The sequence below is a fragment of the Bos indicus genome, chromosome 10, assembly GCF_029378745.1.
Source record: "Bos indicus isolate NIAB-ARS_2022 breed Sahiwal x Tharparkar chromosome 10, NIAB-ARS_B.indTharparkar_mat_pri_1.0, whole genome shotgun sequence".
Taxonomy (NCBI): Eukaryota; Metazoa; Chordata; class Mammalia; order Artiodactyla; family Bovidae; genus Bos; species Bos indicus.
In genome coordinates this window covers 88,040,190-88,053,904 of record NC_091769.1, presented here as the reverse complement: position 1 = coordinate 88,053,904, position 13,715 = coordinate 88,040,190, and the positions used below count along the sequence as shown (strand labels likewise).

General features: G+C 55.0%; 1 protein-coding gene across 1 annotated transcript; it reads left to right on the top strand.

Annotated features, from left to right (window-relative positions):
• Nucleotides 1–7,698: 7,698 nt before the first annotated feature.
• IRF2BPL (interferon regulatory factor 2 binding protein like) lies at nucleotides 7,699–11,950 on the top strand. Its single transcript, XM_019969299.2, has one exon. The coding sequence runs from the start codon at nucleotides 8,763–8,765 to the stop codon at nucleotides 11,085–11,087; it is 2,325 nt and encodes a 774-aa protein (XP_019824858.2). The 5' UTR covers nucleotides 7,699–8,762; the 3' UTR covers nucleotides 11,088–11,950.
• The last annotated feature ends 1,765 nt before the right edge of the window (nucleotides 11,951–13,715 follow it).

Genomic DNA, 13,715 nt, shown 5'->3' with positions numbered 1-13,715 from the left:
TTTTCCTTTTAACTACTCTCCCCATTCGCAACCCCCGCCCCGCCCCGCCCCAACACAGTCGAGTTTTGTGCCTTTCCCAAGTGTGATTAATCTCTGGCAGAGGCCAGAAACAGGAGTAGATTTCTTGGCTGCCCGTTCTGATAAACAGTCTGTTCTTGGGAAGAGTAGGTGAAAGTGGCGTAAGGGAGGGAGTGGGGGTGGTGATCTGCGGGCCTTGTTGGGGGGTTGGGGGCAGGGGGAGGAGGGGAGGGGAGGGGGCTCTGTAGTCCCGCCCTCCCGGCAAATGCAATTGCCCTTCCTTTGGAGCGCGTGGTTTGGGGGTGGGTCAGGTTTCCTGGCTTTCAGAATGTGCGCAGACACTGGGCCCATTCTTGCTGCCAGTTCACGGCGTCCAGGAAACGTCGGAGGGACACCGAGGGCTCGGGGAGGGGTTGGAGAGCGCTCCGGAAAGGGAGGGGACGGGAGCCCGCGTGCCTGAGGATTCAGACCCCAGGTCGGATGCTCCGGCGCGGCCGACCGCGGGCTCCTACGCTGGGAGCCGCCCAGCGGGGAAACCGAGGCAGCCACCGGGAAGTCTCGGGGTGGGGAGAGGGGGCGGCGGCGGTAGAAGTATTGTAAAGCGAAACTGGGAGAGCCAGAAGATGTTCACAGCAAAGAGAGGGGCTATTTCGCGGCCTCGAAGGCCGCTGGTATGGAAACTCCATAGGCAAGAACACTGGCTGTGGGTTTTGCAGCGGGTTCATTGTGTGGGCAACCAGGCAGCGAGCGGCGATATGAAAACGTGGGGAGGGGAAGAGTCTTGGGCTGAAGGGAAATCAGTGCCGAGAAGGCTGCGCGCGGCTGGGAAATGTCACCAAGGAGAGTGCAGTGGCACCGAATAAATGATGAATAATCGGCTACCTTTTGGGAAAGGAGTGTAGTGTAAAATTATTAACAAAAGCGAGAAACCCGCGTCTTCTCAGCCTGAAAAGCAAACCCTCACCTCCTGCCTCTCCTCTCCAACACACACACACACCCCACCCCACGTCTACCCTGCATCCAAGCCGCCTCGGCTAGGCTCGTTTTCCTTTGGATTTAATTACATGAAAATGCTGAACAAAAAACCTGTAATTACACCCTTAGTCCCTGCCACTCAGGCCCAGCACACTTCCTGCTTAGTTTTGTTTTTTAAAGAAGAGGTCATTGCCTCTTTTCATTTCAAATTGACCAAAACAAAAAAGTAAAAGCCCCCAATAAATCCCAACTGCCGCGAGCTTCGGCAGCATCAGGAACTGGGGATGGGAAATCCTTGTTGGTCTGGGAGAGATGAGGAGACAGCCTACCCTGGCCATTGTCTCCTCCTATTTTTTAGGTCCAGAGGCAGTCACTGTTTGTCCATCAGCCCAGAAAAACAGAGATGCTGAGCTGGGGGACGACTGAAGAGTATGGATCAGGCCTCAATTCTTCTATTTTACCTAGAAAGATTTAGTGCTGGAAAGGAGATTCCTGACAATGGCTTGACTTTCTACACCCCTAGGTATTAAAATAGAGATACTCACTGTAAGCCCCCAAAGTGTGGAAAACAGGTAATATCGACATTTGGCAGATGAGGAAACTGGGCCTCGAGAAATAAACAGATTGCTGTATGTCAGTCATGTGGCTGGTGGGAGTGTGTTGTACAAGCACTGTCTCTGATGACTTTGGGGCTTTTTCTTCAGGAAAACTAAGACACCTAGGAGTAAATGGAAGCTTCTAGATTCTGGGCTAGAGTCAGTCTGTTTTCATTCATCATTAGATTCCTAGGGCTGAGAAAGTATTCTCTAAATAGTTGAGTAACCTAATGAATGGCAATGGAAGGGCACACGTTGAGGAGCTAGGAGATGGAAACCCACTAGGCCCTCTGGCACCCAAGTTTCAGCTTTGAAACAAAATGTAAGTGATGAGAATAGCTTCACACTCATCCAGACACGCCAGGCTTGAATCCTCTGGGTCTGGCCAGAGAGGGAAGTTGAGGTTATCCAGATGGCGGTCCTCTAGATGCGTCAGGGTTGAGGGCTATCTTATTCCCTTGATTTCCAGCTCCTGTGGTACCTATGCCAGGCTTGATTATCAAGGTACAGGCCTCTCCTATGCTAGAAGTGCTTTGAGGAGTAGCCTGCCATAGTCATCAAGCGGCCCCCCCAGACCAAGTACAGGACAGTACCTATTGGGTGGCTGCACACAGAGTCCGTATTACCTGAATCTGGTGAAAGCAAAGGTTTGTTACTTGACGTCCGGGTTTGGAAAGAGGTTACTCTCACCATTAAGTGGATCTTCTCCACTTCCTTCTTTCATCATGCAGCCTGGGGGTCCTTCTCAGGTGTGGACATTTAAAATCTATCAATAGCTATCCTCAGTAAGGGGAACTCAGTAAGTTCCTAAATACTTCAGCATGTGGTACAGCTTCAGATTTTCCTCCATCACCTCTACCTAGAGGCAGGGTATAGAATACCCAGGAAGGTCTCAGGGGATGCCTGGGAATCATGGCTACACAATTTTGCTCAAAGATGAATGGTGACTGATTTTAACTCCCCCAGAACTAGTGCTAATTTATGCATAATCTCCCATCTACGGGCACAGTGGTGGCATTCTTCACCTGGAAATTTCTGCAGGAGAGACATTTTAACCTTCTTGCAGTTTCTTACAGACAGGTAGGGTACCCCCACCCCCACCCTCCAAAAAAGGCTGGCACCACTGGATCAGAAGAAGGAACACTGGATTTAGAGCCAGAGAACCTGGTTTTCAATAATTCTAGACTAGCTCTGGATGTGCTTTCCTGACCTACACAGGAGTGTTGAAAGTAACACCTAAGTCACAAGGCTGGTGTGGTGATTGGTGAGATAATGTCTGGGAAGGCATTTCAGAGCTCTCAACAACTGCTGGTCATTCTATTGTTCATAATCGCTTCCATTTTATTAAGTACATTATAATATTTATCTTCCACACAGGCCAGTGAGACCAATTATACCCCTTTTACGGACTAAGAAATACAGGGTCAGGTGATCTGGCCAAGGTCACAGAGCTATTTAGGGTCAGCCAAGTTCAAGTGGAACATCATAATGTTAAGTATATACTAAATGCTAAGCGCCTCCTCTTTCTCTCTCCCGAGTTGCAGGTTGAACCGCCTAGCTAAGCAAGATGAGTCCAAATACTTGGCGATGTTCCTAGCCCATGCACCCCAACCGAGGACAGCACTGATGGCTGCCCTTGGTACCAGACTTGACCGAGGACAGTGAGGCCGCCGCGAGGGCTTCCCGCTCTGACGCCCCGCCTTCTGGCAGCCCCAGGGCAGGAAAGCGCCGGCGACGACGGGTCTCCGAAGCCCGGTGGTGGAAACCCCCGGTATCTGGTGTGGGCCGGTGGGAACCCGCGGGCACGCTGGCTCCCTGCTCAGGCCCCGGGCGCACGCGGGATGGGGCGGGAGGGTCTGAGCACCTGTGGTCCTGACCGCCCGCCGCCCGCCTCTCCGCCACTTTCGCCCTCCAAGCCCCCCTTCCCGATTTACCCCACTCCTTGGTGTGTGGGTGTTTGTTTTAACCCAAACGGATCGGTGAATAGCACCCTTGTCTGGCGCTTTCCTCCTCCCCAACCTCTAGAGCTGGTCCCTGAAAGGCTCATTCCAGGGTTCCTTGATTTTGGGGACCTGAAAAAACACGCGCTTTTGCTAAAGCCAGCGTTGCCACCCCCCCCCCCCCCCCCCCCCCCCCCCCCCCCGTGCCCTGGCACACTGGCCAGGAGAGGAAGCGGGGAGGAGGCAGGAACCAGACGCGACTCCCCCGCCCCGCGCCTTTCTTCTCTTCCCTGCTCCCCGCCCCTTCAGGAAGAAAGCAGTCAAGAGATCTGATCGCTCGTTGCGGCCGCCGCGCCAGCACCAAGCACTACGTCCTCCTCTCCCTTCCACCCAGTTTTGCACGGAGCGCCTGGCTGCCCGCGCGCCTGGGGCTGGGCAGGTCCCGGCGGGCGGTGCAGCCTCCCCTCCCCCCGGGGCTCTTCGCGAATCACGTTGTTCCTGGGATTTCACGATCTAGTGGCTCTTGCGTAACCCTATGCCCTGGCCTAAATTAACTTTTTTTTTTTTTTAAATACCAGGATTAATGCTTTAGGAAAAGGCAAATACTTCCGTCACGGAACCGGCCTGGGAGTACATGTGTAAATCACCGTGCTGACCCGATTCCCTCTCCTCCAGCCCCCGGGGTTGAGGGTGGGGGTTCCTGGCCTGGGGATGGGGGGCGCCCAGCCCACACGTTTGTTTTCATCTACTTCGAGGCGGCTCTAGCGGGCCGAAGAAATGGGTCCTGCTGACTGCTGGCTTGAGTGTTACCAAAAAAGGCCTTTCTCTTGCCTGAGAGCTTGGCCCGCACTTTGCAGTGGGGTGACGCGAGGTTCAGCCCGGGCCTCCTCGGCCGAGCCAGCTGGCTGCAGGATGCCAGGACAGGGTCTCCCCCTCTCCCCTGACTCTGCCACAAACCAGCGGGGGCGCGGACAGGAGGAGACTGCAGGGAGCTTCGAGGTGCATGGATCCAGCTGCAACCTTCTCACCTCTAGCGGAGGTGTCGCCTCCGGAAAGGCCAAGTGGAGAGCTGACCTTTTGCTCCAGTTTTAAAGCTGGGTCCTCCGAGGATGCCAGCTCAGATGCCAAGCTGCGGGTGGTGTGGGGGGACCAGCCACAGTTGGAACTTTGGGAAATTGCAGGAGTTTCCCCTTGCGCCAGATTGACCCCTGACTTGGCCAGTCTCCAAGACACTCCCCGCCCCCCAACCATTCTGTCCCAGCTGTGGGTCTCTCCACCTAGTGTCTTAGGTAGAAGCCCCCCTTCCCTCACCTTGCTCAATTACTTCCCATTGTGGAGGCAATATTGTCACATGCAATTCTCCAAGGGAAATTTCTCTCCAAAATATTGATACTCTTGCCTCTCACAATCACTGACACATCCCCAAACAGGGCTATCTCAAGTGGTTAAGATGAAATTTATCACCTTCAGTGATGATGATTCTTTGAGGGGAAAGGTATCGAGAGAGCTATGCCTTTTAAATTAAAGGATTACAAGACTGTAATGGAAGTTTGTTTAAATGCATGTTTATTTCTAACTTGGTGTGTCTGAGGATACCCGGCATATATGTGTGTGTGTGTGTATCTTCTTTAGTAACAGCAAAGGCAGACAAGGAGATGGAGGCATATGTGTGTGCATACCAAACATAGCACTATGACACAGAATCCGACTTGCTTTCTCTAGCAGCCTGGCTAGAGGGTTGGGGCTAAGTTGCTTTCTTCAGTATTTTTTGGTTTAATAATGGGATAGGCTGAATAAGTATAAAGGCATAGATTAACTAGCCAAGCTAAAGCTAAGCAGCCTGGAGCCCCAGGCTGGTGGGAATGTCACTCTATTTCCTAGCCCTGTGTTTTGACTCACTCCAGGGTAGCTGTGGTGTGGGGAGGGTTGAAGTCTGGGAGGGTGAGGCAATGCTTCCAGCAGCTCTTTACAGAGGAATCACTGCCGGGAGCCAGCGGCCTGCGAAAGTTTATTATTGTTGGGGACTGCACAGTGAGCTCACTGTTTTGCAGAAACAGAAATCTGACTGCTTTTGAGATGAAAGAGGGGCTCCCTAGGGCTCTTCCTTCCCCCTTTCTCCCTATTCTTAAAAATTCACCTTCTTTTGCACCCTAGGACCCCAGAATGAGTGGAATATCAGGGTGCTGGGGAGGGCTGAATGGGGGAAAACAGGTTCTGAAGGTCAAGCGTCAAAATCAAAATACTTCTTGTTGCTTCAGCTGAACTTTTTTTTTTTACAATTAGTAGTACTAGTAGTGATAAAAGCAGGGATCCTTATGTTCTATGTAATTTACAAAGTATTTCTATACCTTAATCAGCAATAGTACCATCAATATCAATACTAACCAGCACTTACAGTTTCCTGTATACCTGACACTGTTCCACACACTGTGTGGCGTATTTATGCTACAGTCTCTGGCAGTGGCAGGTCCACAGCTTCTATGGAAGAAGTAAATGGCACAATCTATTTGGAAGGGGATGGTGCCCTGCAGTTATGAAGATGTATTTGCATAGCACTTTACATGAGAATTGTATGTAACAAACTGGGGGTGGGGGGCACACTGATGGAAATTTTAAGCACTCCAAAATACCACTGAGAACCTAAACTTGTCAAAAGCAGCATTCAAAACAGATTTACAGTATTCAGATCCCAGTTCTGTCTCTCATGGATGTGTGACCTTGGACAAGTTATTTAACCTCCTTGTTTTCTGAGCTTGTAAAACACAGTTAGTAGTAGAATCTACCTTGTAGATAATATTGAAGGTTTAATGATAATATAAGTAAACCACCTAACAGTGTCTGACCCACAGCAAGTCAAAATGAGTTATAACAAGAAGTAAAATAACAGCTCAAACATTCCTAATTAAGTTGGGAGCTCGGATCCCATTTTACAGATGGAAAACAGAGGTTATGTTAGGCTAAGTAATAGCTCAAGGTCACACAGCCAGTAAGAGAAAATTCGAAGTGTGTCAGACTCCAAAATCTGAAATTCCATTACATGGCCACCCTTCTCCAGCCTTGCCCAGGACTACCTTAGTCTTCATAGAGGAAAAAAAAAAATTTTAAGTAGACCCGATACTTGAAAGAATCAGTGGAAATGCCCCTTTGACCATCATATCTGTTTCGCAATAAACACTAATGATGAGACGTGATCTTGTAACCGAAAAGAAATCATGACCTTGCTCAGCCTTCTGGGGCCCTATGGAATGAAATCACAGCACAGAGAAAAGAATTTTGAAAACGGCGGCGGTGTTTTACAAAGCTCTACCGATATTATTAAATGGCTGTCCCCACCTTCTTTTTATCAAACCGGGGAAAACCACTCACCTGTTTGGTCTCTCCAGCACCTCCCCCTCCCTGCCCCCAACTGCAGCTGTGCGCAGCCAGTAGACTGTTTTCCTTAAAGGCCTCCGGGGGTGCTCGTAGCTTCTTTAGACATTCAGCCAAAATTTTTAAAGAGTGCGGCTTGGGGGGAGGGGTATCTCACCCTGAATTCATTTTAGCTCCGTCGTTGAAGCTCAGGTTCCTATACCAGGGCACAAAAACAAAAGCGAAAAGGCAGTTTCTGGAAAATTGGAGAACAGCTAGTTTTGCAGGTGCTTCGGCATCAGGGGTAGTAATGAGTATAACATTCACACGGGAGGGGGGGCGTGGATGGGGGGAAAGAGGTTTGATTGCAGATGAAATATGCAAATTTTATATTATGAAATTCACAGCGAAAAAAACCTTGAGACAGGACATATTTAAATTCACTGTCCGGGGGGTGGGGTGGGTGGCGGCGGGGATGGGGTGGGGAGCGGGATCGGAAGCGACGCTCGTGGTTTTGAAAAGCGTTTTAAACTTGGGAAAGCCGGACGGGGAAAGGAAAGGTCATCGTCTGTTTTAATTTCCAACACCCCCCTCCCCGCCCCAGCCCTGGACTTCCAGTATCAGCTCGCCGGGCCTCAGCTGTTGTACACACACACACACACACACGCGCGCGCGCGCAAGGCCGGGGGGAAGGGGAGGGCGGCGGCGCGGAGGAGGGGCCAACTGGGAGGAATCTGGGCGGCCTGCCGCGCATGCGCTTTTCCAAGCAACAAGTGGGCTCCACGGAGGAAGTGTAAAGGGGAGGGGCGGCGCGGGGTGGGGGGAGAACTGGTGCAGAGCGCGGTGGTGACGTCAGCGCTCCGCCCGGGCGGCATCCCGCGCGGCCAAGCCCGGGACAGCGCGAGCCGCAGCGCGAGCGGGAGCGCCGCGCCGCGCCTCCGGAACGTAGAGTTTTAACAATCACAACCCCACATTCCGGGCGAGCGCTAGCGGGGAAAGGGATGCGACCCGGGCCGAGGCGCCGCGCGAGCGCCCTGCAGCCAACGTGAGCGCCGCCAGCTGCGGGGAGCCCCCCGGCGCCGCCGGCCAGGCCCGGGGCGGGCGGGCGGGTGGGTGGAGGGGCTGGGGTCGGCGGCGGGAGCCTGCTGGCGTGCACGCCTTCTCTCCTCGGCTCTCGTGCGTCCTGGAAGCAGTGACCGCGGCGGCTGCACTCGCGGCCGTGCACGCCTAGCCGCCGCCAGCGGAACGGCCGGCCGACCTCTGCGGAGGGGGAGAAGCGCCTCGCGGCTGCCAGCTCCTCCCCCGACCCTCCGGGGAAGCCGCGACTTCAGCAAGATTGGACCCGAGCGCCGGGTGGCACTGCACCCTCTAGCCTTCGTCCCGGGGAGCCTGGAGGGGAGAGGACGCAGGTCGTAGGGGGTTCCCCCCCCACACACCCCCGCCAACCAGGGGAGAGGAAGAGACAACCCCTTGCGAGCTTCCACGCACCAGCTTATACTCCGGGGAGGGGGCCAAGAGCCAACGGCCGCCAGCACCCGGCCACCCTCGCCCCCTCCCCCGCCCCGGGCCCGGAGCTTCCAGTCTGGGTCCGCGACACCAGGAAGAAGGCGCCGGAGCTCACCTCGCGACGAGACAGCCGCAGTAGGAGGAGGTGGGGGCGAGGAGCCGGGCTGCACTCGTCTGCCGCCCGGGCGGTGGAGTCGCCGGCGGTGGACATTCGCGCTCGCTCCAGCCCCTGGGGCAGAACTTTCTCGCCCCCCCCACCCCCCGCTTCCTCCCCCCGCAGCCGGACTCCTGCCCTAGCCGGCCGGCCCTCCGGGAGGAGCAGGCGCCGCGGAGACAGCTCGGCCGGGGGAGGGGGCCTCCCTTCCCCAGGGTCGGCATCATGTCGGCGGCGCAGGTGTCCTCGTCTCGGAGACAGTCTTGCTACCTGTGCGATCTGCCCCGCATGCCCTGGGCCATGATCTGGGACTTCTCGGAACCCGTATGCCGCGGTTGCGTCAACTACGAGGGCGCCGATCGCATCGAGTTTGTAATTGAGACAGCGCGCCAGCTGAAACGGGCGCACGGCTGCTTCCAGGACGGCCGCTCCCCCGGGCCGCCGCCGCCCGTCGGGGTCAAGACGGTGGCTCTGTCGGCTAAGGAGGCGGCGGCGGCAGCTGCAGCGGCTGCGGCCGCCGCGCAACAACAGCAGCAACAGCAGCAGCAGCAGCAGCAGCTCAACCACGTCGATGGTTCCAGCAAGGCTGCGGTTCTGGCGGCCCCGTCCGGCCTGGAGCGCTATGGCCTGAGCGCGGCCGCCGCGGCCGCGGTGGAACAACGCAGCCGCTTCGAGTACCCGCCACCGCCCGTGAGCCTGGGGAGCAGCAGCCACGCCGCGCGGCTGCCCAACGGCCTGGGGGGCCCCAACGGCTTCCCCAAGCCCAACCCGGAGGAGGGACCCCCGGAGCTGAACCGCCAGAGCCCCAACTCTTCTTCGGCGGCGGCATCGGTGGCGTCTCGGCGCGGGACGCACGGCGGGTTAGTGGCAGGGCTGCCTAACCCAGGGGGTGGCGGAGGCCCCCAGCTCACCGTACCCCCCAACCTGCTGCCGCAGACGCTGCTTAACGGCCCAGCCAGCGCTCCGGTGCTGCCTCCGCCGCCGCCTCACGCCCTGGGCAGCCGTGGGCCCCCGACGCCTGCGCCCCCAGGGGCCCCCGGGGGCCCCGCTTGCCTCGGGGGTGCCCCCGGCGTTTCGGTCGCCTCGTCCTCCGCGGCGTCCTCGACCTCGTCGTCGGTGGCCGAGGTGGGCGTGGGTGCTGGCGGCAAGAGGCCCGGCTCGGTGTCGAGCACCGACCAGGAACGCGAGCTGAAGGAGAAGCAGCGGAACGCCGAGGCTCTGGCGGAGCTGAGCGAGAGCCTGCGCAACCGCGCGGAGGAGTGGGCCAACAAGCCCAAGATGGTCCGCGACACGCTGCTCACGCTGGCCGGCTGCACGCCCTACGAGGTGCGCTTCAAGAAGGACCACTCGCTGCTGGGCCGCGTCTTCGCCTTCGACGCCGTCTCCAAGCCCGGTATGGACTACGAGTTGAAGCTGTTCATTGAGTACCCCACGGGCTCGGGCAACGTGTACTCCAGCGCCTCCGGGGTGGCCAAGCAGATGTACCAGGACTGTATGAAGGACTTTGGCCGGGGTCTGTCCTCTGGCTTCAAGTACTTGGAGTATGAGAAGAAGCACGGCTCCGGGGACTGGCGCCTCCTTGGAGACCTGCTTCCCGAGGCCGTGCGCTTCTTTAAGGAGGGCGTGCCCGGCGCCGACATGCTGCCCCAGCCCTACCTGGACGCCAGCTGCCCCATGCTGCCCACGGCCCTGGTGAGTCTAAGCCGCGCCCCCAGCGCACCCCCGGGGACCGGGGCCCTGCCGCCCGCCACCCCCTCGGGCCGGGGCGCAGCCGCCAGCCTGCGCAAGAGGAAGGCGTCCCCCGAGCCCCCGGACTCCGCCGAGGGCGCGCTAAAGCTGGGCGAGGAGCAGCAGAGGCAGCAGTGGATGGCGAATCAGAGCGAGGCCCTCAAGCTCACCATGTCGGCCGGGGGCTTCGCGGCGCCGGGGCACGCGGCAGGGGGGCCGCCCCCGCCGCCCCCACCCCTGGGACCCCATTCCAACCGGACCACCCCGCCCGAGTCAGCCCCTCAGAACGGTCCGTCGCCCATGGCCGCCCTCATGTCGGTGGCAGACACTCTGGGCACGGCGCACTCGCCCAAGGACGGCAGTTCGGTGCACTCCACCACGGCCTCCGCGCGGCGCAACAGCAGCAGCCCGGTGTCACCGGCCTCCGTACCCGGGCAGCGCCGCCTGACGTCGCGGAACGGGGACCTGAATTTACAGGTGGCGCCCCCGCCGCCTAGCACCCACCCGGGCATGGACCAAGTGCATCCCCAAAACATTCCGGATTCCCCTATGGCCAACAGCGGGCCCCTCTGCTGTACCATTTGCCACGAACGTTTGGAGGACACGCATTTCGTCCAGTGCCCCTCCGTTCCCAGCCACAAATTCTGCTTCCCTTGCTCTAGAGAGAGTATCAAGGCCCAGGGGGCTACCGGCGAGGTGTACTGCCCCAGCGGAGAGAAATGCCCCCTAGTTGGGTCGAATGTACCTTGGGCCTTCATGCAGGGCGAAATCGCGACGATCTTAGCTGGGGATGTTAAAGTGAAAAAGGAGAGAGACCCTTGAACCAGAAGATAACCACCCCTTTTGCCCCAGACCAGCTCCTCCTGTCCAGAGGGCCCCTTCCCCAACCCCTTGACCGCCCCCCTCACCCCTTCGCGCCCAAGATGTAGAATTGTGAATATAACAAACTGCAAAAAGTTAGTCTTATGTATAGACATTATTTTCGTTGTATGTTTCTATATTTTGAAACAAAGGTATGTTAACTTCTTCATTTGAAGGATAAGCTGGTTTGTGTTAAGTATAATAATTGGTTGGGTCATTTGCATCATATTCGTTAGCATTTATTGGTGGCAGAGTGTTTGCCTAGGTACAGAAGTAATAGCCCTTAGCAACGACTGCTGCTGGTGTGTATTTTTGTAAATGTTATGCACTCACTGAAAGGAAAAAAAAAACACACAAAAGAAAGTGACTTTTTTTTTTTTTTGCCAAGGCCAGTGTTGCTGCCTAAAAAAAAATGATGCTATAAAATGGTGAGAGCTTCTTTCTGAACAGCCCCAAGTGTTGGAGTCTTCACTTTATTTTGTTCAGTTTTGTTCTGGTTTTTTTTTTTTGTTTTTGTTTTTGTTTTGTTTTTCTGTTTCCTTTGCAAAATGGTAAGGGGGGTGTTGGGGGTGGGTGGGTGTTTTTTGTTGCAAGTTGGTGAGGGAAAATGTTTTTTGGTTTGTTTCTACTGACCTGAATGTGTTGGATCTTCACGTGTTGTTTTGTTTTTGCTTTATTGATGCACGGATGCTTTTTGAACAGTAGAGCGAAATGCTAGACATGGAGAATCTGCTCTGTTTGTCCTTTATACATTTCTGTAGTTAACAGAACACTGTAATGTGCCTTGGAGCTTAGTAACTTGTAATAAATTCAATTGATATTAATTCTGCCCCGAGTCAGCAAGTGTGTTTTTCCAGGGCTAAGACTGCACAGCTGCACCAGCAGGGACAGCGCCTCACTACTTCCGACAGACAGAGAGTACAGACGCGCACCGGTGCCTTTGAAAGCCCTCAGCGGTGGCCTCTGTAGAAGGCCCAGTGCTGGCTGACCGCTCCTCCCCTTCTGTACCAGGCTATTTACATTCACCTCTGGGGCGGGACAGTTGCTGACTAAGCGATCTCTGTTTACTCTTCAGCATCTCTGCTTCCCCACCCCCGCCATGCGCACCCCAGCTGCAAATGACTTTGTCAGGGATGCTTTTTTGGTCCCTTGCCCTGTGGCCCCGAGTATATGCTGATACCCAATGCAGCTGTGACTTAGGGAAGTGGGATGAGGGGAAGCAGAAAAAAAACTGGGGTGCTTTGCCTCCTAGATGTGGCAGAAATCACTGTTGTCGTACATTTAAAGCAAAAAGTGCCATGGAGTTGGGAGCCGGCAGGAGGGCTGTGGAAGTGGGAAACATCCATTGTACTCAGGAGAGTTCTAGCAGCTTCCAGTTCTGCACTGGAAGCAGTTTCACTTCATTCGTGATACGTTTCCTTCTCACCGCCCCACATCCCCCCCTCCCCGCCCCGCTTTTGACGATGATTTTTAAAGCAGAACACCTAGTTGGTTGCAGAGTGGGAGAGAGAAGGGGGAAAAAACCCAAACCCTGTTCCTGGGGCAGTGGTGGCTTATGACAGCAAATAGAACCCATTCCCACTGGTTGAAATGCAGTTATTCATCTAATCAACTTTCTGGTGGCATCTGTGAGGTACAGAAGGAAGGGGATGGGACTGGAACATCCTTTAGGGACTCAGAGCCCCTTGATTGAGCCTAGATGGGAACCAAGGGAAGGCAAACAAACCTGGTTTGAACCTTGTACTTTCCTGGAGAGTTAAATGGAAGGAAAGTAGAAAATGAGATGGAGGAAGCAAAAAACCAGATGCTATCAGAAATCCACTCCTGGCCACACCCCATTCCTGGTGGAGGTAAGCTGGACCCAGATCTTTATCACCAGAGGAATAGCAGAGGCCAGAGGTATAGCAAATAAGGAAAGAGACTGGGCAATCCCCACCCCACTCAAATCAAAGGGTAGGGTGGTGGGTATGGGTACAGATGAGTTCGGGGGAAAAACAAATCACTGGTTGGCCCAGAACACCCATGTGAAGATTGGGTTGGTGTTCTGACTTGCTGTTAATAACCCTTTTGGTTTCTGTTCGTGCTTTGCCACGACCATCCTTGAAGTAGTGGAAACCATGACTGTGTGTGTGTGTGTGTGTGTGTGTGTGTGTGTTTGAGGGTGTGGATAAATGGCAATTGATGGATCTGCAGCAGTCTCTTAATCCTGGTACTCGGGAGGTGCCTGTCTCACCTCTTTAAGAATCTCCCCACATATAAATAGATGTGCGTGTCAGCTTCCTGCAAATGTGTCCTTGCATTTTCATCTGCTGCCAAGTGTTGTATTGGTGCTTATGAGTCATGAAACCTATTTTCATCCTCAGGGGTAATTATCTTGGGGGGTGATAATGCATAGCAGACCGTAGGAAGAGTTAATTCTAAAACCTATCCTCGCCTGGCTACCAATCACACATTTCACTTAAAGGTCTGGGTTGGCTTTTTCTCATAAGCTCATTAATAAAAACCAAGCATGTTTTGCCTGGAAGATCCTCTGAGGTGCTCCCCACCCCCACTCCCACTGCGCACACACATAAAATGGGTAAACCTCAG